We start from the raw sequence: 24224 nt of genomic DNA on the forward strand, positions 1-24224 counted from the left end.
ATGCAGCACCAGTCGGGAACCCACACCTGGTCAAGCACGTCAAGAAGTTAGAGAAAGTACAAATGTTTGCAACAAGGGTAGTCCCAGAGCTCAAGGGAATGTCGTACGAGGAAAGGTTAAGGGAAATCGGACTGACGACACTGGAGGACAGAAGGGTCAGGGGAGACATGATAACGACATACAAGATACTGCGGGGAATAGACAAGGTGGACAGAGATAGGATGTTCCAGAGAGGGGACACAGGGACAAGGGGTCACAACTGGAAGCTGAAGACTCAGACGAGTCACAGGGACGTTAGGAAGTATTTCTTCAGTCATAGAGTTGTCAGCAAGTGGAATAGCCTAGCAAGTGAAGTAGTGGAGGCAGGAACCATACATAGTTTTAAGAAGAGGTATGACAAAGCTCAGGAAGCAGAGAGAGAGAGGATCCAGTAGCGATCAGTGAAGAGGCGGGGCCAGGAGCTGAGTCTCGACCCCTGCAACCACAACTAGGTGAGTACAATTAAGTGAGTACACACACACACTCACTCACACTCACTCACTCACTCACTCACTCACTCACTCACACACACACACACACACACACACACACACACACACACACACACACACACACACACACGTACTCATGTACAACAGGCCTAGTGTCTAATTGACATGTGCCTAGGACAAAATGGTAACTAACACACACACACGCAACACACACACAACACACATACACACACACAACATATACACACACACACACACACACACACACATTGCCAGACTCACACATACACTCCCCCCTCCCTCACTGACATCTCACTCCCTCACCTGATCCCTCCCCTCCCTCTTTCACCCTCTCCCTCCTTCCCCCTCTCCCTCTCCCACTCACCCACTTGCTTCTCCCTCCTTCCCACTCCTCCTCCCCACTACTCTCCCACATAGCCACAGTTCCTCCACTACCTCCCCCCCCACACTCTGACATACACAATTCTAACCTAACATACAGAATTACATAGGTTTTCCACTCTGAGGCAATCAGGATAAAACAAAAGTGGGTTGCCAGAGAGCAACAAGAAAAACCAAGGGACAGGAGGAGGAAACTGCAAAAGAAGATTGGGCAGCAGAGCTCACAAAAAGGGAACATGAATGGGAAAAGAAACTAGAAAAACATAGCATGAGAATGGAAGAGAGGATAGACATGGAAAGTAGGAAGTGGGTGGTGCAAGTCAAAGCAGCAGAGGCCAGGATACAGAGTTTAGAAGAGGAACTGAAAAATCTGAAACAGCCTAAAGAACTAAAGAACATTTTGGGATTGACAACAAAGACTGCTACCTCAGCCACAAATAAGGGGACTGTAGGGAAAGAAGGAGCAAAACTGCATGTAGAAGCTCAATCAGTGGACACCGTAGTAATTGAAAGAGCTAAGCTATATGTGGAGGCCCTAGCAGACCACAGCAGAGCCCAGGGAAAGCCGAGAAGGGAAAATGACAGGCCACTGAGCCCAAGTACATTAGCTAGTGAAACTGAAGAAAGGAAAGCTGCAATAGAGGGAATCAAATTGAATGAGGGGATACACAGGGATATGCAGTGGGAGAATGAAAGGGTGAGGTCAGTCTTTGTGTATGGGCTCCAGGAAGTTGAAGGGGAAACATATGAAGCAAGAAAACAAGGGAAAAAAAAGCAATTGAAAGCATCATGAAAGCAATAGGAGAAGACGACATGACCCAGCTAAGAAATTTTCGGAGAATAGGGGGATTTGTAAAAAAAAGAACCCGGCCAGTGAAAGTGGCCTTCAAGGCAGAATCGACTCGGAACAGGATATTGCAGGAGAAAGCAAGATTAAGGGACATGCCGGCATACAGGAAGGTGTATCTCTACCGCGACAGAACACAAGCAGAAAGGCAGAAACAGAGATGGTACAAAGGCGAAAGGAGGAAAGAGAGGGGATGAAGAAGACAGACAGGAGATCCCAGACACAGGAAGATCAAATACAGCCTCCCTCACAACTTCCTATAGAAGCCTCCCAACCAGGTCAACCCCAGTGCAACCAAACACTCTAAACCAAAACACCCATGCCACATCCAATGCCCCCACCCACTGCATTACAAACTCCACCCCCACAGCAACCACCCATAGTTCCTTATCAGGTCTCCCACTTCCCCAATCCCAATACACCTCACAGACCACAATCTTAGAAAAGAAGTTGAAGGTGTGGTATACAAATGCAGATGGAATAACAAATAAGTATGAGGAGTGGCACGAAAGAATCAAGGAGACATCCCCAGACATAATAGCACTCACAGAAACAAAACTCACCAGAATAATAACAGATTCAATCTTTCCATCCGCATATCAAATCCTCAGGAAAGACAGAGGGAGGAGAGGGGGAGCAGGAGTTGCACTGCTCATTAGAAACTAGTAGGGGTTTGAGAAAATGGAAGGAATGGATGGCACGGGCGAAAGGGACTACTTAGTAGGAACAATCCAGTCTGAGGGACATAAGGTGATAATTGCAGTAATGTACAACCCACCACAGAACTGCAGGAGGCCAAGAGAAGAATACGATGAGAGCAACAGAGCAATGGTCGACACACTAGCCGAGGTGGCCAGGAGAGCACACATGGGGGGAGCAAAGTTACTAGTTATGGGTGATTTCAATCACAAGGAGATTGACTGGGAAAACCTGGAGCCCCATGGGGGTCCCGAAACATGGAGAGCCAAGATGATGGATGTGGTACTGGAAAACCTCATGCATCAACATGTTAGAGACACTACCAGAGAGAGAGGAGAGGATGAACTAGCAAGACTGGACCTTGTATTCACTTTGAGTAGTTCTGACATCGAGGATATCATGTATGAAAGACCCCTGGGAGCTAGTGATCATGTGGTTCTGTGCTTCGACTACATAGTTGAGCTCCAAGTGGAGAGAGCAGCAGGAATAGGGTGGGAAAAACCAAACTACAAAAGGGGGAACTACTCAGGCTTGAGGAACTTCTTTCAAGACATTCAGTGAGAGAGGGAACTAACAGGAAAACCAGTACAAGAAATGATGGACTATGTGGCAACAGAATGCAAGGAGGCAGAGGAGAGGTTTGTTCCCAAGGGAAACAGAAATAATGGAAAGAACAGAACGAGTCCTTGGTTCACCCAAAGATGTAGGGAGGCAAAAACTAGGTGTACTAGTGAATGGAAAAGGTACAGAAGACAGAGAACTCAGGAAAATAAAGAGATTAGCCGAAGAGCCAGAAACGAATATGCACAGATAAGAAGGGAGCCTCAGCGGCAATACGAAAATTACATAGCATCGAAAGTCAAGACTGACCCGAAGCTGTTGTACAGCCACATCAGGAGGAAAACAACAGTCAAGGACCAGGTAATCAGACTGAGGAAGGGTGATGGGGAATTCACAAGAAACGACCGGGAGGTATGTCAGGAGCTCAACACAAGATTTAAAGAAGTATTTACAGTGGAAACCAGTAGGACTCCAGGAAATCAGAGCAGGGGGGTGCACCAGCAGGTGCTGGATGAGGTACATATAACCAAGGAGGAGGTGAAGAAGCTGCTATGCGAACTTGACACCTCAAAGGCGGTGGGACCAGACAACATCTCTCTGTGGGTCCTTAAAGAGGGAGCAGAGATATTGCGTGTACCGTTAACAAAGATCTTCAACACATCATTTGAAACTGGGCAACTCCCCGAGGTATGGAAGATGGCAAATGTAGTCCCAATTTTTAAAAAGGGAGAAAGACATGAGGCACTAAACTACAGACCTGTATCACTAACGTGTATAGTATGCAAGGTCATGGAGAAGATCATCAGGAGGAGAGTGGTGGAGCACCTTGAAAGAAAAAAGTGTATAATTGACAACCAGGATGGTTTCAGGGAGGGAAAATCCTGTGTCACAAACCTACTAGAGTTTTATGACAAGGTGACAGAAGTAAGACAAGAGAGAGAGGGGTGGATCGACTGCATTTTTTTGGACTCCAAGAAGGCCTTCGACACAGTTCCTCACAAGAGGTTACTGCAAAAGCTAGAGGATCAGGCACACATAACAGGAAAGGCACTGCAATGGATCAGAGAATACCTGACAGGGAGGCAACAACGAGTCATGGTACGTGACGAGGTGTCAGAGTGGGCGCCTGTGACAAGCGGGGTTCCACAGGGGTCAGTCCTAGGACCTGTGCTGTTCTTGGTATATGTGAATGACATAACTGAAGGGATAGACTCAGAAGTGTCCTTGTTTGCGGACTATGTGAAGTTAATGAGAAGAATCAAATCGGATGAGGATCAGGCAGGACTACAGAGACACCTGGACAGGCTACAAACCTGGTCCAGCAACTGGCTCCTTGAGTTTAATCCTGCCAAATGCAAAGTCATGAAGATTGGGGAAGGGCAAAGAAGACCGCAGACACAATATAGTTTAGATGGCCAAAGTCTGCAAACCTCACTCAAGGAAAAAGATATGGGGGTGAGTATAACACCGAGCATATCTCCCGAGGCGCACATCAATCAGATAACTGCTGCAGCATATGGGCGCCTGGCAAACCTACGGATAGCGTTCCGATACCTCAGTAAGGATTCGTTCAAGACTCTGTATACCATTTACGTCAGGCCCATACTGGAGTATGCAGCACCAGTTTGGAATCCACACCTAGTCAAGCACGTCAAGAAATTAGAGAAAGTGCAAAGGTTTGCAACAAGACTAGTCCCAGAGCTACGGGGATTGTCCTACGAAGAAAGGTTGAGGGAAATCGGCCTGACGACACTGGAGGCCAGGAGGGTCAGGGGAGAGATGATAACGACATATAAAATACTGCGCGGAATAGACAAGGTGGACAAAAACGGGATGTTCCAGAGATGGGACACAGACACAAGAGGTCACAATTGGAAGTTGAAGACTCAGATGAATCAAAGGGATGTTAGGAAGTATTTCTTCAGTCATAGAGTAGTCAAGCCGTGGAATAGCCTAGAAAGTGAAGTAGTGGAGTCGGAAACCATACATAGTTTTAAGGCGAGGTATGATAAAGCTCATGGAGCAGGGAGAGAGAGGACCTAGTAGCAATCAGTGAAGAGGCGGGGCCAGGAGCTATGAATCTACCCCTGCAACCACAAATAGGTGAGTACACACACATACTGGAGTATGCAGCACCTGTTTGGAACCCACACTTGATCAAGCACGTCAAGAAATTAGAGAAAGTGCAAAGGTTTGCGACAAGGTTAGTTCCAGAGCTAAGGGGAATGTCCTGTGAAGAAAGGTTTAGGGAAATCGGCCTGACGACACTGGAGGACAGGAGGGTTAGGGGAGACATGATAACGACATATAAAATGCTGCACGGAATAGACAAGGTGGACAGAGACAGGATGTTCTAGAGAGAGAACACAGAAACAAGGGGTCACAATTAGAAGATGAACACTCAAAAGAGTCACAGGGTTGTTAGGAAGTACTTCTTCGGTCACAGAGTCGTCAGGATGTGGAATAGCCTAGCAAGTGATGTAGTGGAGGCAGGAACCATATATAGCTTTAAGACGAGGTATGACAAAGCTCAGGAAGCAGAGAGAGATTGAGAGAGAGAGAGAGAGAGAGAGAGAGAGAGAGAGAGAGAGAGAGAGAGCGAGAGAGAGAGAGAGAGAGAGAGAGAGAGAGAGAGAGAGAGAGAGAGAGAGGACCTAGTAGCGATCAGTGAATAGGTGGGGGTCAAGAGCTGAATCTCGACCCCTGCAACCTCAATTAAATGAGTACACATTACATGACAGGATTCTCTTGTTGCAGGTAGGAGAAGGCAACGCGGACCACGCCTACTGGGGCAGACCAGAGGAGATGACCATGGCCAGACCGTCTTACAAGATCGACAGCAGCGCCCCAGGTGGGTGAACCTGCACAGGCTTGAGTGAACCCACACTAGTGAGTGAAATCACGGGAGCGAATGAGTCAAAACAGTCACTCAGGACTTGTGAGTGAACCCACAAGTCCTGTGTGACTTTACCTATTCAAAGTAGTGACCTATCTCAGTCTATTTGCTTAGATCAAACACCTCGCTCAGTTTATATACTTGGACCAGTTTCAGGTACCTAAATTATTCACTGAAACACGGACACTAGGCTCTGTTTAAACACCTTACTTATTTATTTACAGTTTTTTATATAATTCCATTTGGTAAACAGGTAATTATTATTACAGTCATAGGAAATGCTGTAAGGGGTCACATAATGCCTGGGGGGCAGGGGAGGCAGTCAGGTTCGACCCAAGGGACGGGAGGGCAGGTTCACTTCCTCAATCCCGGAGCGCTTCACCAAAGTGCTTCACCAAAGTGTTTCACCAGAGTGCTTCACCAGAGTGCTTTACCAGAATGCTTTACCAGAGCGCTTCACCAGAGCGATTCACTGGAGCACTTCACCGGAGTGCTTCACCAGAGCGATTCACCAAAGTGCTTCACCAGAGTGCTTCACCAGAGTGCTTCACCAGAGTGCTTTAACAGAATGCTTCACCAGAGCGCTTCACCAGAGTGCTTCACCAGAGTGCTTTACCAGAATGCTTCACCAGAGTGCTTCACCAGAGTGTTTTAACAGAATGCTTCACCAGAGCGCTTCACCAGAGTGCTTCACCAGAGTGCTTCACCAGAGTGCTTCACCAGAGTGCTTCACCAGAGTGCTTTACCAGAATGCTTCACCAGAGTGGTTCACCAGAGTGCTTCACCAGAGTGCTTCACCAGAGTGCTTCACCAGAGTGCTTTACCAGAATGCTTCACCAGAGCGCTTCACCAGAGCAATTCACTGGAGCACTTCACCAGAGTGCTTCACCAGAGTGCTTCACCAGAGTGCTTTACCAGAATGCTTCACCAGAGCGCTTCACCAGAGCAATTCACTGGAGCACTTCACCAGAGTGCTTCACCAGAGCGCTTCACCAGAGTGCTTCACCAGAGTGCTTCACCAGAGCACTTCACTGGAGCACTTCACCAGAGCGCTTCACCAGAGCGCTTCACCAGAGCGATTCACTGGAGCACTTCACCAGAGTGTTTCACCAGAGCACTTCACCAGAGTACTTCACCAGAGTGCTTCACCAGAGTGCTTCACCTGAGCACTTCACCAGAGTGCTTCACCAGAGCGCTTTACCTGAGCACTTCAGAGTGCTTCACCAGAGCACTTCACTGGAGCGCTTCACCAGAACGCTTCACCAGAGCTCTTCACCAGAGCACTTCACCACAGCACTTCACCAGAGTGCTTATCCAGAGCGCTTCACCAGAGTGCTTCACCAGAGCTCTTCACCAGAGCTCTTCACCAGAGCACTTCACCAGAGTGCTTCACTAGAGCGCTTCACCAGAGCACTTCACCAGAATGCTTCACCAGAGCACTTCACCAGAGCGCTTCACCAGAGTGCTTCACCAGAGCGCTTCACCAGAATGCTTCACCAGAGCGCTTCAACAGAGCACTTCACTAGAGCACTTCACCAGAGCACTTCACCAGAGTGCTTCACCAGAACGCTTCACCAGAGTGCTTCAACAGAGCACTTCACCAGAGCACTTCACCAGAGCGCTTCACCAGAGTGCTTCACCAGAGTGCTTCACCAGAGCGCTTCACCAGAGCGCTTCACCAGAGCACTTCACCGGAGCGCTTCACCAGAACGCTTCACCAGAGCTCTTCACCAGAGCACTTCACCAGAGCACTTCACCAGAGTGCTTCATCAGAGTGCTTCACCAGAGCGCTTCACCAGAGCACTTCACCAGAATGCTTCACCAGAGCACTTCACCAGAGCGCTTCACCAGAGTGCTTCACCAGAGCGCTTCACCAGAGTGCTTCACCAGAGCACTTCACCAGAGCACTTCACCAGAGTGCTTCACCAGAGCGCTTCTTCAGAGTGCTTCACCAGAGCACTTCACCGGAGCGCTTCACCAGAAAGCTTCACCAGAGCTCTTCACCAGAGCACTTCACCAGAGCACTTCACCAGAGTGCTTCTCCAGAGCGCTTCACCAGAGCACTTCACCAGAGCTCTTCACCAGAGCTCTTCACCAGAGCACTTCATCAGAGTGCTTCACCAGAGCACTTCACAAGAGCGCTTCACCAGAGTGCTTCACCAGAGCGCTTCACCAGAGTGCTTCACCAGAGCGCTTCAACAGAGCACTTCACCAGAGCACTTCACCAGAGCACTTCACCAGAGTGCTTCAACAGAGCACTTCAGCAGAGCCCTTCACCAGAGCGCTTCACCAGAGTGCTTCACCAGAGTGCTTCACCAGAGCACTTCACCAGAGCACTTAACCAGATTGCTTCACCAGAGTGCTTCACCAGAGTGCTTCACCAGAGTGCTTCACCAGAGTGCTTCACCAGAGTGCTTCACCAGAGCGCTTCACCAGAGCACTTCACCAGAGCACTTCACCTGGGTGCTTCACCAGAGCATTTCACCAGAGCACTTCACCAAAGCACTTCACCAGAGCACTTCACCAGAGCATTTCACCAGAGCACTTCACCAGAGCACTTCACCAGAGCACTTCACCAGAGCGCTTCACCAGAGTGCTTCACCAGAGCACTTCACCAGAGCACTTCACCAGAGCACTTCACCAGAGTGCTTCACCAGAGTGCTTCACCAGAGCACTTCACCAGAGCACTTCACCAGAGCACTTCACCAGAGCACTTCACCAGAGCACTTCACCAGAGCACTTCACCAGAGCGCTTCACCAGAGTGCTTCACCAGAGCACTTCACCAGAGCACTTCACCAGAGCACTTCACCAGAGTGCTTCACTAGAGCACTTCACCAGAGTGCTTCACCAGAGCACTTCACCAGAGCACTTCACTAGAGTGCTTCACCAGAGCGCTTCACCAGAGCACTTCACCAGAGCACTTCACCAGAGCACTTCACCAGAGCACTTCACCAGAGCACTTCAGAGCGCTTCACCAGAGCGCTTCACCAGAGTGCTTCACCAGAGTGCTTCACCAGAGCGCTTCACCAGAGCACTTCACCAGAGCACTTCACCAGAGCACTTCACCAGAGCACTTCAGAGCGCTTCACCAGAGCGCTTCACCAGAGTGCTTCACCAGAGTGCTTCACCAGAGCACTTCACCAGAGCACTTCACCAGAGCACTTCACCAGAGTGGTTCACCAGAGCACTTCACCTGAGCACTTCACCAGAGCACTTCACCAGAGCACTTCACCAGAGCACTTCACCAGAGCACTTCAGAGCGCTTCACCAGAGCACTTCACCAGAGCACTTCACCAGAGCACTTCACCAGAGCACTTCACCAGAGCACTTCACCAGAGCACTTCACCAGAGCACTTCACTGGCGTCAAGAAACCTTCAGTGGAAGGCTGTTTTCTCTCAACTTTTTCTTTACGGTCACCTTTTATATATTAAGCAAACATGGATGCACAGGAGTGCACTGTTGTCCTGGTGTATCTGACATTCACACAGAGAGAACAAATGCTATGTACATGAATGGTATAAAATACCGACAAGATAATGACTAATACACACGTGCAACATATGGGTATCTTTATTTGGAGAAACGTCTACGAATGAAGATACCCACATGCTGCACGTATGTACATGTGTCCCACTCTTCAAACGGTGTTTCCTTATAATATTTTATCACACGGAATGGGCTTTATACGTGGCGCTAAAATCTGTCAGCCTGAGCTGGGAGACATCAGTAGGATAACGAGGATGTCGTCAGGAGTTCCACTAAAAGTTCAGCAGCTAGACGACCCTCACAGGTTTTCGTTTCAGCAGAGCTGGAATTAATTATACTTGGGAATTACTTTCTTTCATGATGTTCTGTCACATATACATTAACAACGTAATTTTTATGACATCGTTATACAAATAACCCTCACATAGGAGACTGAAAATGATAACAATGTTTCGGTTTGACTTGGACCATTAGTTAGTCACACTAGTTAATAATCCAAGACGGACCGAAACGTCGTCATAAGTTTCAGTTTCCTGTGTGCTGGTTATCAGAGTATTGTTCCAGTCATGGTATTGTGTCTTTTTACTCTTCTTGACATCTTGTCAGAGCATAATAACAAAATTATATATAGAAGAGAAAAGAAAGAAAAGAGAAGAGAAATTAGGATTATATTATGTATCTAAGAACAAATATATATATTATTTTGTAGACAATGCAGATTCATTATTGAAATAGCCTCTTGACATTTTAAAACAGCATTGTATTTCTAAGAATACATACTTGCACTACCCTGGCTATTAAGAACATCTTCCCCGTGAATATGATAATCGTCAACTTCGGTCGTTCTGGCTAGCCTAATTTTACATGAGGCCTCCACTATAAGCTGTCGTGAGCTCACAACACTAGTGACCTGTGGAGACCTCTCAGCAACATAGTTGACGTGTGGTGACCCCTTAGTAACAGAGTTGGCCTGTGGTGAGCCCTCAGCAACGCTTTTGACCTGTTATGATCATTCGCAGGGTCTGATCTGGCTGCTGAGACCGCCGCTGCTCTTGCTGCCGCCTCCATCGTCTTCAAGGTGAGTAAGAAACATCATTTTTCTTCAAGAAATTGTGGCGCACTTGATATTTCAGCCTTGCTAGTTCTGGTCAGTAACGTTCCAGCCAAGGACGTCCTAATCATGGATGTTTCAATCATGGACGTCCTGATCATGGACGTTCCAGATGCGGACGTCCGGGCCATGAACATTCTAGCCAAGGACGTTCTGGTCATGCATGTTCGAACCACGGACGTCCTGGTCATGGATGTTACGGCCACGAACATTCTAGTTATGAACGTTCCATGTACTTATGTTACGTCCTAGTCATGCAATGCTTAACGTTTCATGTCTTGAAGAAAAGAGCTTCATTTAAGCTAAGTGAAATTTGAGTACTCTGTGTCATAGCGTCATCAGTATTCATATTCAAAGTTTATTCTCTATAAGGATTACAATGTTGAGTTTACAGAATTTGGTTATTGTGTGGTTTACATATAGTAAAATAATAATTACAGAGTGTACCACTAGAACACCTAGCATGGCTAGGCATTTCGGGCAGACTTATATTAAATCTTAAGTTTAAAATATTACAAAATTATGAGGTAAGTTGGTATTATGGCTAAGTGACTAAATACTAGTTGTGAGTTTAGCAATGTGAATGCTTTTGTTTTGGCACTATACATAGTTTCAGTATTGGAGTATCACAGGCCAACTTATGACTAGTTAAGATTCATTATTTTGAGATTGAGATTGATATTTCTGTTTATGGTCAAATGGGTGAGTGAGTGTAAGTGTGAACCACCAGGTGGTATTCGTATTATTAGTTGACAGGGTATATCAGGGAGATAAGATGTTTTCTGATGGTAGTTTTGAAGGTGATGAATGTGTCTGCAGTTTTGGAATTTTCAGGTAGGGTGTTCCAGATTTTAGGGCCTTTGACATACATTGAATTTTTGTAAAGGTTTAGTCGGACACGGGGAATGTCATGGAGATGTTTGTGTCTGGTGTTGTGCCTGTGGGTTCTGTCACAACTATCAAGAAAGCGTTTTAGGTCAAGGTTAATATTGGAATTTAAGGTCCTGTAGATGTAGATTGCACAGTAGTAAGTGTGGATGTACTGAACAGGGAGTAAGTTTAGATCTATGAAGAGTGGGGGGGGGGGGTGTTGCCAGGGATGGGATTTAGTGATTATTCTTACTGCGGCTTTTCGTTGGGTTATTATTGGCTTTAGGTGTGTTGCTGCAGTTGAACCCCAAGCACAGATAGCATAGGTGAGGTATGGACATATAAGTGAATGGTATAGTGTGAGAAGGGCAGTTTGCGGCACGTAGTATCGTATCTTGGAGAGGATCCCAATCGTTTTGGATACTTTTTTGGTTATGTGTTGGATATGGGTGCTGAAGTTCAGGTTGTTGTCGAGGTATAGGCCTAGGAATTTGCTCTCATTATGCCTGGCAATTAGAGTGTTGTCGATCTTAATGTTAATTTGCGCATCTCCTGCTCTGCTACCAAACATAATGTAGTAGGTTTTGTCAACGTTAAGCGTAAGTTTATTGGCTGTCATCCAAGTCGATATTTTGATCAGCTCCTCATTAACAATGGTGTTGAGGGTGGCAAGATTAGGGTGAGAGATGACATAAGTCGTGTCGTCAGCAAAGAGAATGGGGTTCAGGTGTCGAGATACGTTTGGAAGATCATTGATGTATATGAGGAAGAGCAGGGGACCAAGGACACTTCCCTGCGGAACTCCAGTATCAAGTGGCTGTGTTGTTGATGCTGTGTCTTTAATGGCGACATACTGATACCTATTAGTAAGGTAAGATTTGAAATATGCAAGCGCATGGCCTCTTATACCATAATGGTCAAGTTTGTTGAGTAGGATGCCGTGGTCTACTGTGTCAAAAGCTTTTCTTAGGTCAATAAAAATTCCTAGTGGATATTCCTTATTTTCCAATGCTGTGTAAAGCAGATCTAGCATTTTTATGATTGCATCGTTAGTGCTTTTATTTTTCCTGAATCCAAATTGGCAGGGGTTGAGTATGTTTTGTGACGTTATAAATGAATACAGTCTCCTGTGCACGAGTTTCTCAAAGATTTTGGATAGCAATGGTAAGTTTGATATTGGCCTATAGTTGTTTAAATCTGTAGGGTCACCACCTTTATGTATTGATGTAACCCTTGCCGTCTTGAGTAATTTTGGGAAGGTGCTAGTTTCTAGTGACTTGTTAAAAAGTAATGAGATAATATGCGAGAGGACATGGGCCACTCTCTTGTACAATAATGGTGGGACATGAGACTGATTCCCTGAGTTATTTTTAAGTGACTTTATAATCTCGGTGACTTCCGTGGGCTCAGTTGGAGCAAGATAGAAGGAATTTGGGAAATTCCCATCTAGGTAGTCCCCGGCATGGGCATTGGTACGTGGGATTTTATTGGCGAGATTAGAACCTATGGTTGAGAAGAAGTCATTTATCTTGTTAGCTGTGTCAGTGGGTTGCAGTGGTGTTTCATTAGGTTTAGTTAGGACAATATTCTTGTTTTTTTTCAGTTTGTGGGTCCCTAGAGTCTGAGAGAGTGTTTTTCCAGGTCTTTTTTATATCTCCTCTTGTGTCAGTGAATCTACTGGAGTAGTATAGTTGTTTGGCTTTCTTTATTACTTTGGTGAGGACTGATGAATAGTGTTTAAGAATATCTTTGTGTATTAAGCCCTGTCTATATTGCTTTTCATATTGGTGTTTCTTATCAATGGATTTCAGAATGGTGCTGGTTAGCCATGGGCAACCAAGCCGTTTGTTTGTGATCTGTTTCGTTTTTATAGGACAATGTTTGTTTTATAGGCTAAGTAGTTTGTTAAGAAAAATGTCTGTCCAGTCATCAATACCATTGGCCTTGGAGAATTCTGTAGGCCAGTCAACAGTCTCTAGGTCAGCTGTGAACTTCCTTATTGAGGCCTCATCATGGAGTCTAAATGAGACTTTGTTGTATTCAAGTGGTGGTTTACTAATGTTTGTCAAGAGGAAGGTAGGGTAGTGGTCTGTAGTGCTATCTGTGATTATCCCTGATTTAAGGGGGGCTAGTATATTGGTCCATATGTGGTCTATTATAGTTGCACTTGTTTCAGTGAGCCGGGTTGGTTTAGTTATTGTTGGTATGAGAAGTGTGTTGTTCATATTGTTGATGAAATCAGTTACAGGCTGATCATCTGGTAGGCCAAGGTTGATGTTGAAGTCTCCAGCTAACAGAAGGTGGTGCTTATTCATTTGTCTGTTTGTTATTAGTGCCTTTAATTTCTCACTGAAGTTTGGGATGTTTGTGTGGGGTATCCGGTAATTGGCACCGATTGTTAAAGGCGTCTTAAGGTTTTTTTACATTAAAATTAGCAAAAATGTATTCTCCATATTCATCACTAAACCAATTGGTGCTAATACAAGATAATTGGTTAGAGTAATAGATTGCAATACCACCCCCAACTTGGTATGGTTTGCAGTTGTGGATTGCTGTGTATCCTGGTAGAGGGTAGATATCTATTGTGTCCTGTTTAAGCCAGGTCTCAGTAAGAATAATGCAGGAGAAGGGTGTCTTTAGTGATTCAAGGAGTGCCAGGAGGTCATCATAGTGTTTGCTTAAGGACCTGAGGTTGTAGTTAAGTACTGATAGACTTTTATCATTGTTTAGGATAGTGGTGGCTTGTGATGCTGTGTAATAAAGGCAGTTACTTTCCAATAGGTTTTGATTGTGTCAGATTATGTAGGTTTAGATCAGGGTCAACGTGATCAATCATCTTCTAGGTTTAAAATATGGTTATTTATATCCTGAGTTGTGTGTTGAGTTTTAGTACTGATATCTGTAGTGGTGGGAAGTTTGGACAAGTATATAGCTATAGCATTTTGGTCATGTAGAGTATAGTCACTAATACACATAATGAAGTTGGTGTTGTCTATGTGTTGTGCTGGAATGAGCTAAAGTACAACTAGGTATAAACTAATAATATAAAAATACAAATTAAAAATAGCACAAGACTCTCACTTGTATTTGTGCTTTACACCTTCCCTTCCTCCCTTCCTACCAGTCTGAGGCTTCCTTTCTCCCTCACCTGTTATCAAAAGGCAATATCCCTCCTTCCTTTGCACATACACCTCTCTCTCTCTCTCGGCCCATCACAACCACTATCTTAGCCTCCTTCCCTCTACCACACTCCATCCTCCTTCTCCTCTTCACCCTCCCTCACTCCCCCACTAACCCACAGTAGCCTCACCCACAATGGTCATTCCTCTAGGAAGTGGACAGCGCTTACGCCAGTCAGATGCTCACCGTGGCCGAGGAACTCTACGCTTTCGCTGACGAGGACCGAGATGTCTACAGCAATTCCATCACTGACGCTGCCAGCTTCTACAAGTAATGTCAACATGATGTTGTGGTTATCTACGTGTGTGCCAGTTGTCTATCTTTACAAGCTGTCCGTGTGTACCAACTGTACATATAACTTCTATGTACCATCTGCCTGTGTTCAAGGTGCCTGTGTGCATTAGCTGTCCGTGTGTACTAATTGGGTGTCTGCGGGACGTGAGATTTGTAATCCACCTCTTATTATTATTATTTCTTCTCGTCACTTTTTTTCCCCTGCTTTCCATTTTTTTAATCAAGCTGTATAACTGTTTATCCTTGTTCATTTAACCCAAGAGAGTCTTAGCTAAGAAGCATTAATGACAAGTTATAAATGGTTTCTCGATGCACTTTTCGAGAAAATAAATCGCAGAAAGGGTGGTGATCGCACTGGTCAGTGAGTTTTTGGACTCCCCTGCCAAGGGTTCAACCCCCCTCCCTCACCCGTTCTGTGATTTGTTTACAGTTGTGTTATTACAATTTCGCCGCGAGCCACTTCCTAAGGGTCACAAAAACATGACCTGTTGTTTAACGCCGTGACCTGACCACCTTCAACAGTACCTCATTACACATTCCCAGGTCGTGGAGCGGCTACGGGGACGAGCTCTGCTGGGGCGCCCTCTGGCTCTACAGGGCCACAGGAGACGAAGCCTACCTGGAGAAGGCCCGAGCGGCCTGGGACGAGTTCTCCCTGGGGACAGATGCTGTGCAGTTCGCTTGGGACGACAAGAGAGCCGGTTGCTACGTAAGTCGGTTACTCAACCAGTGTTCATTATTTATCTATCCCAACACACATACGGCTGTTTTCAGTGTATATCTGACTCAATGAAGGAGTGAATTGTTTTCAAGTATATCATTACGATTTCGAGAGTCAATCATAATGTATATATCAGGATGGTGGTTAACGCTCTCGCTTCACACGGCGAGGGCCTGGGTTCGATTCCCAGCCAGAGTAGAAACATTGGACGTGTTTCTTTCCACCTGTTGTCTATGTTCCCCATCAGTAAAATTGGTACCTGGGTGTTAGTCGACTGGTGTGGGTCGCATCCTGGGACACTGACCTAAGGAGGCCTGGTCACAGACCGGGCCGCGGGGGCGTTGACCCCCGGAACTCTCTCCAGGTAAACTCCAGGTAATATATGTACTCAGTGGTCAGTCGTCACGTGAGGTCACAGACCCTGAGCTGCTTTGGGGATTAGTGTGGACGGTTACAAAGCATGGCTTGCTCCTGCAGTGTTTTAAAAATTGAGGTTGGAGAGTTGAAGGAGGAGGTCTTGCTTCTCCAGGAGGAGATTAGGAGGCTGAAGGTCCACCTCAATGGGTCTGGGAGAGAGTGTGAGGTGGCTGGAGTTGTGGGGAATGAGGCTTCTAGCAGTGAGGTGCAGTCTGTCTCTCGCTGTGAGGAGGCTGTAGCTGGGGAGGTAGCAACGGCTACCAGCAGTGAGGTGCAGTCCAGCACCTGCTACAAGTGGCGAGTGGTTCACAGTAATGGAAGGCGCATCAGAGTAAGGAAAGTTAAGAGTGAAGATCTGAAGGTAGGAAATCGCTTCTCTGTTCTTCAGGATGAATGTACTTCAGTGGCCAGTGAAGGTAAGGGTACTACTGCCCCTGCTAATGGAGGCAAGCGCATTCTTGTGGTTGGTGACTCTCAGGTAAGATATATTGACCGTGCTTTTTGTAATAGGAATAAGAAGATGAGAGATAGAGTGTGCTTCCCTGGAGCTGGTGTTGGGGACATTGTCAACAGGCTGGATAATATCACGTCAGGTAATGGGAACAAGCCCATTATCTGTCTCAGTGCTGGTGGAAATGATATTGGGAAGGGTAGGAGAGAAGAGCTGCTAGATAAGTACAGGTCAGCTATAGATTTCATTAAGTCTAAGGGAAGGATCCCAATCATATGTAGCATCTTGCCTAGAAGGGGAGTAGGAAATGAATGGTTGTCTAGGGCAATTGGTGTAAATTGCTGGCTAGACAGATACTGCAAGGAACTTGCAATCCCATTCATTGACAACTGGAACAACTTTTATGGCAAACATGATATGTATGCAAGGGATGGGGTACATCTCTCTGGGGCTGGGGTGGTAGCACTTGCAGACTCGATTGAGAAGGCCATTGGTGAAATGCCTATGATTTTAAACTGAAGGAAGATAGAGGTATGGGTGTGTGTGGGAAACAAGCAGGTTGCAACACTTGGGTTGGAAACAGTAAATATATAAAAGGCATTCAGCATGAAGTTATAAATAAAGACAATAGATCAGGTCAGCAAACAAAGGGGGACAGCAGAGGGCAGCAAGGGACTAGCTCCCTTAAGGTTTACTATACTAATAGCAGGAGTGTAAGAAATAAGATAGATGAGCTAAGATTAATTGCAAGTGCAGGAAACATAGATATTATTGCTATAACAGAGACCTGGCTTAATCTGAAAGATAGAGAGATGCCCTCTGAATGTCACATACAAGGCTATAAATTATTCCACACTGACAGGGTCAACAGGAAAGGTGGTGGAGTAGCGATGTATGTCAGAGACAATTTAAATTGTTGTGTTAAACAAGATATTAAATTAGAAGCGTCAGCCACTGAATCTGTTTGGTTACAGCTTCTCGAGGGCCGAGAAAAACTAATTTTGGGTGTGATTTACAGGGCCCCAAATCTTGATAGGGAGTGCAGTAAACTTCTATGGGACGAAATTCGTAAGGCATCTACATACGAAAATGTTGTGCTAATGGGAGATTTCAACTATAGACAGATTGACTGGAGCAATTTGACAGGAAATTTAGAGTCAGGTGACTTTCTTGATACGATCCAGGATTGTTTTTTAAAACAGTTTGTGACAGAGCCAACTAGGGGAAATAACCTCCTTGACTTGGTTCTTGCCAGTAGGGAAACACTAATTAATAATCTTGAGGTTAATGATGAGCTTGGGGAAAGTGATCACAAATCACTCAGTTTTAATATATCATGGAATTCCCCTAATAATGGCAATCAAGTCTCCGTCCCTAACTTTCGCTTGGCTGATTTCATAGGACTGAAAAATTACTTAGGTGGGCTGAACTGGAATGACCTGACTAAGGGTCAGGTAGGTGGTGATGGTTGCCGATATGATGCTTTCCAGGGCATAGTTCTAGCTGCTCAGTCAAATTATGTTCCAAATAGGGAAATCAGATCAAACAAAAATGATCCTAAATGGATGAACAATAGATTAAAATATCTGATTGGTCAAAAGAGAGGCATATATAGGCAAATCAAAAGAGGAGAGGGGCAATTGAGAAATCGATATATTCAGTTAAAGAGAGAAATAAAAAAGGGAATTAGAAAAGCAAAAAGAGATTATGAGGGTAAAGTTGCAAGAGAATCGAAGACTAACCCAAAAGGATTCTTTCAGGTATACAGAAGTAAGATCAGGGACAAGATAGGCCCACTCAAAAGTTCCTCGGGTCAGCTCACTGACAGTGATAAGGAAATGTGTAGAATTTTTAACACATACTTCCTCTCAGTTTTTACACAGGAGGATACCAGCGATATTCCAGTAATGATAAATTATGTAGAACAGGACGATAATAAACTGTGCACTATTAGGGTCACAAGTGACATGGTCCTTAGGCAAATAGATAAATTAAAACCTAACAAATCCCCAGGCCCTGATGAACTGTATGCAAGGGTTCTAAAGGAATGTAAAGAGGAGCTTAGCACACCTTTGGCTAATCTTTTCAACATATCACTACAAACTGGCATGGTGCCAGATAAGTGGAAAATGGCAAATGTGATACCTATTTTCAAAACAGGTGACAGGTCCATAGCTTCGAACTATAGACCAATAAGCCTAACCTCCATAGTGGGAAAATTTATGGAATCAATAATTGCCGAGGCAGTTCGTAGCCACCTTGAAAAGCATAAATTAATCAACGAATCTCAGCATGGTTTTACAAAGGGGCGTTCCTGCCTTACGAATTTATTAACTTTTTTCACTAAGGTATTTGAGGAGGTAGATCATGGTAATGAATATGATATTGTGTATATGGACTTCAGTAAGGCTTTTGACAGGGTCCCACATCAGAGACTATTGAGGAAAATTAAAGCACATGGAATAGGAGGAGAAATTTTTTCCTGGATAGAGGCATGGTTGACAAATAGGCAGCAGAGAGTTTGCATAAATGGGGAGAAATCAGAGTGGGGAAGCGTCACGAGCGGTGTTCCACAGGGGTCAGTGTTGGGCCCCCTGCTGTTCACAATCTACATAAACGACATAGATGAGGGCATAAAGAGCGACATCGGCAAGTTTGCCGATGACACCAAAATAGGCCGTCGAATTCATTCTGACGAGGACATTCGAGCACTCCAGGAAGATTTGAATAGACTGATGCAGTGGTCGGAGAAGTGGCAGATGCAGTTTAATATAGACAAATGCAAAGTTCTAAATGTTGGACAGGACAATAACCATGCCACATATAAACTAAATAATGTGGATCTTAATATTACGGATTGCGAAAAAGATTTAGGAGTTCTGGTTAGCAGTAATCTGAAACCTAGACAACAGTGCATAAGTGTTCGCAATAAAGCTAATAGAATCCTTGGCTTCATATCAAGAAGCATAAATAATAGGAGTCCTCAGGTTGTTCTTCAACTCTATACATCCTTGGTTAGGCCTCATTTAGATTATGCTGCACAGTTTTGGTCACCGTATTACAGAATGGATATAAATTCTCTGGAAAATGTACAAAGGAGGATGACAAAGTTGATCCCATGTATCAGAAACCTTCCCTATGAGGATAGACTAAGGGCCCTGAAACTGCACTCTCTAGAAAGACGTAGAATTAGGGGGGATATGATTGAGGTGTATAAATGGAAGACAGGAATAAATAAAGGGGATGTAAATAGTGTGCTGAAAATATCTAGCCTAGACAGGACTCGCAGCAATGGTTTTAAGTTGGAAAAATTCAGATTCAGGAAGGATATAGGAAAGTACTGGTTTGGTAATAGAGTTGTGGATGAGTGGAACAAACTCCCAAATACCGTTATAGAGGCCAGAACGTTGTGTAGCTTTAAAAATAGGTTGGATAAATACATGAGTAGATGTGGGTGGGTGTGAGTTAGACCTGATAGCTTGTGCTACCAGGTCGGTTGCCGTGTTCCTCCCTTAAGTCAATGTGACCTGACCTGACTAGGTTGGGTGCATTGGCTTAAGCCGGTAGGAGACTTGGACCTGCCTCGCATGGGCCAGTAGGCCTTCTGCAGTGTTCCTTCGTTCTTATGTTCTTATGTTCTTATATATATATATATATATGTGTATATATATATATATATGTATATATATATATATATATATATGTGTGTATATATATATATATATATATGTGTATATATATATATATATATATATGTGTATATATATATATGTGTGTATATATATATATGTGTGTATATATATATATATGTGTATATATATATATATATATACACATATATATATATATATATATATATATATATATATATATATATATATATATATATATATATATATATATATATATATATATATATATATATTCAAATATTTTCCTTTTATCTTTACAAAGCGTCAGGATAAAGAAATATGACATGAACGTGTGTTTTCCTCTAGGCACTCTTCACGCTGTTGCAGCCGGACACCGCTGAGTACAAGAACTCCCTGGAGTCCTTCCTCGACTATATTTTGAACGAAGCTCCATACACGCCTCAAGGCATGGTCTTCCTGGACACGTGGGGCGCTAACCGGCACGCTGCCAACGTTGCTTTCATCGCTCTCTGGGTGAGTGACACTCACATCTCCCTGATGTCATAGAACTTAGTTGCTACTGACGAGTGGCACTGCCCAATACTGTCATTATAGTCGAATATCCACTCACATTATGAGTGGCACTGCCCTTTACTGTCCTTGTGGTGGGATATTCACGCAGAGGATGAGTGAACATACCATCATAAATACGTCCAAGGAGATAAAATCAGAAAATATAACATTCAGATTTGTATACAGAGAAGAATTAGAGACCTAACCTTTTCTAAACTTATTACTCTATGGCCCCTTCAGTTGGGTGTAATAATTATAATAGTAACTAAGCTCTTTTTAGCCATTCTTGTCATAAATGATTGAGAAATGTTTGTTTTCCACTCAACATTAATGTCAAATTTTAGCAGATATTGGAGAAGTTTCTTGTCTTGGACTTCGGTAACTCCAGATGATTTAGTTTTTCCTTTTTCGATGTGCGTTGAATTGGTCATTTTATGACAAAAACTTGAGTCAACTTTTTTCCTGACGAATAAAGGAGAGATTTTTAGTAGTAGTAGTATAAAGTAGCGAGTGAGTGAGTAGTAGTAGTGCAAAGTAGCGAGTGAGTAGTAGTACAAAATAACGAGTGACGCACCCACAGGCTGCCGAGTACGGCAACACCGACCACACTGCTACCTACCGCGAGTTCGCTGAGACTCAGATCAACATTCTCCTGGGTGACTCTGGCCATTCCTTCGTTGTCGGCTACGGTGTTAATCCACCCCAGAGACCCCACCACCGCTCCAGGTATGCACACACACACACACACACACACACACACACACACACACACACACACACACACACACACACACACACACACACACAGGACATGATAACGACAGCAGAGACATGATAACGACATATAAAATACTGCGTGGAATAGACAAGGTGGACAAAGACAGGATGTTCCAGGGAGGGGACACAGAAACAAGAGGCCACAATTGGAAGTTGAAGACACAAATGAGTCAGAGAGATAGTAGGAAGTATTTCTTCAGTCATAGAGTTGTAAGGCAGTGGAATAGCCTAGAAAATGACGTAGTGGAGGCAGGAACCATACAGTTTTAAGACGAGGTTTGATAAAGCTCATGGAGCGGGGAGAGAGAGGGCCTAGTAGCAACCGGTGAAGAGGCGGGGCCAGGAGCTAGGACTCGACCCCTGCAACCACAAATAGGTGAGTACAAATAGGTGAGTACACACGGGGCCAGGAGCTCGGACTCGACCCCCGCAACCTCAACTAGGTGAGTACACACACACACACACACACGAGACAGCTCCTGGAGGGGCCAGGTGCTATGTCTTGACCCTTACAACGACAAATAGGTGAGTACACACACACACACCACATACATGCACACAATTATACGCACACAAATTAAAGCACATATACTCCAACAATTCTATTATTATTTTTATTATTATTATTATTATTATTATTATTATTATTATTATTATTATTATTATTATATTAAAATCAAGCGTCAAATCCGCATGAATCACGTATATATCTTTTGTTAATCTTACATATTGACCCTCAATAGACATTATTAATGATATTCTGAAGCTCTCACCCTGTGTTGCAAAGTCGCGATGACCTCTGACCTCTTTTCCTCTTTTCTCGCGCTCCAGCTCCTGTCCCTGGCCTCCTGCTGACTGCACTGACGGCTGGGCCCAGCAACAGCCAGGACCCAACCCGCACGTCCTCTTTGGTGCCCTCGTCGGTGGGCCTTCAGAGGTCAGTCAGTCATTAGTGGTACTACAGAGTTGCAACTCCTGAAGAACCATTCATATTATCTGTGATCTTGAAGTTCATGCCTGAATTGTTTATAGTTCAGTGTATCCTTTTTCTATGTTTTACATCAAGTAGTGAAGTGCAGCAGTGACCATTCTCTGTCTACCTGTGTCTCTCTCTCACTCACAATACCTCACACTCCCGCAGGATGGTACCTACTCAGACGACCGCAACGACTATGTTCACAATGAGGTTGCTTGCGACTACAATGCGGCCTTCACCGGTGCTCTGGCTGCCCTGGTCGAGCTGCACTAGGCGAAGAAGGAGGAGGAGGAGGAGAAGACGAGAACACACAGTCATGCAGATGAACACATGAACGCATGTAGACACACATAAACACAACCACTATGAGAGGAGTAGCCAGTAACTCACTGGTCAGGCACAAAGGAAAATCACAAACAATTCCTAGTTACAAAAAGAAGGTTTGATAAATCTTATTATCTGCAGTCAAAGAGAAAGAAAAGACGCTCAACACTTAAAAAATAATGAAGTGTTTACTTTACACAACTATGTAACTGAAAGGAGGGATTAGAAATTTAGTTATTACAATTAGCTGATTAAAATTAGTTACTGAATTAGGCCAGAGCAACATCTAGACTCAACTAGTTATACACAGGTAAATAAACCGAAGACTGTGGTATAATATAAAGAAGACTGTGGAAGGTAAGGCAGTCAGTCCCCTCCAGTGTCATCAGCACCTACATGTTGCACAAGTGTGTAATCCATCATCTTGTCAGTATTACATACATGATAAAGAATTAGTAGAGCGAGTGCACATACACGACACAACACAAAGTATGTTTTACGTAAGAGTCATGAATAAAAATATATACCTTAAATTCATTGGTTTACATTAATTAGATCCCCCTAAGTCACGTCTTCCATGTCTTTCATGAGAGAATAACTTCTAGGTCCAGAAATTCGCAAGAGATAATCATTACGGTAGATGCTAAGTTTGCCACAAAAATATAAATATATTTTACTCTAGATCAAATTAGTCAGTTATGATTCTCGTAAGTTATGAGTCTCGTAAGAAAAAGTAATACTTACATTGTGATAAACACTACTCTATGGTACTGGAATATAGTGACCAGAACTGCTGCTGGTACTGGAATATAGTGACCAGCACTGCTGCTGGTACTGGAATATAGTGACCAGCACTGCTGCTGGTACTGGAATATAGTGACCAGCACTGCTGCTGGTACTGGAATATAGTGACCAACACTGCTGCTGGTACTGGAATATAGTGACCAGAACTGCTGCTGGTACTGGAATATAGTGACCAGCACTGCTGCTGGTACTGGAATATAGTGACCAACACTGCTGCTGGTACTGGAATATAGTGACCAGAACTGCTGCTGGTACTGGAATATAGTGACCAGCACTGCTGCTGGTACTGGAATATAGTGACCAGCACTGCTGCTGGTACTGGAATATAGTGACCAGCACTGCTGCTGGTACTGGAATATAGTGACCAACACTGCTGCTGGTACTGGAATATAGTGACCAGAACTGCTGCTGGTACTGGAATATAGTGACCAGCACTGCTGCTGGTACTGGAATATAGTGACCAACACTGCTGCTGGTACTGGAATATAGTGACCAGAACTGCTGCTGGTACTGGAATATAGTGACCAGCACTGCTGCTGGTACTGGAATATAGTGACCAGCACTGCTGCTGGTACTGGAATATAGTGACCAACACTGCTGCTGGTACTGGAATATAGTGACCAGCACTGCTGCTGGTACTGGAATATAGTGACCAGCACTGCTGCTGGCACTGGAATATAGTGACCAACACTGCTGCTGGTACTGGAATA

At 44.5% G+C, this 24224-nt stretch overlaps 1 protein-coding gene across 1 annotated transcript in view; it reads left to right on the forward strand.

Moving 5' to 3' along the window:
- LOC128703804 (uncharacterized) overlaps positions 1–23243 on the forward strand; it is an 86007-nt gene extending 62764 nt beyond the window's left edge. The window contains exons 8-15 of the mRNA XM_070087383.1: positions 5758–5851; positions 10404–10462; positions 14697–14815; positions 15383–15548; positions 20427–20594; positions 21214–21359; positions 22242–22347; positions 22552–23243. Of these exons, the coding sequence (XP_069943484.1) occupies positions 5758–5851; positions 10404–10462; positions 14697–14815; positions 15383–15548; positions 20427–20594; positions 21214–21359; positions 22242–22347; positions 22552–22659 (966 nt within the window). The 3' untranslated portion in view covers positions 22660–23243. The remainder of the gene's footprint in view (positions 1–5757; positions 5852–10403; positions 10463–14696; positions 14816–15382; positions 15549–20426; positions 20595–21213; positions 21360–22241; positions 22348–22551) is intronic.
- Positions 23244–24224: the final 981 nt, after the last annotated feature.

The sequence above is a fragment of the Cherax quadricarinatus genome, chromosome 2 (genome assembly GCF_038502225.1).
Source record: "Cherax quadricarinatus isolate ZL_2023a chromosome 2, ASM3850222v1, whole genome shotgun sequence".
Taxonomy (NCBI): Eukaryota; Metazoa; Arthropoda; class Malacostraca; order Decapoda; family Parastacidae; genus Cherax; species Cherax quadricarinatus.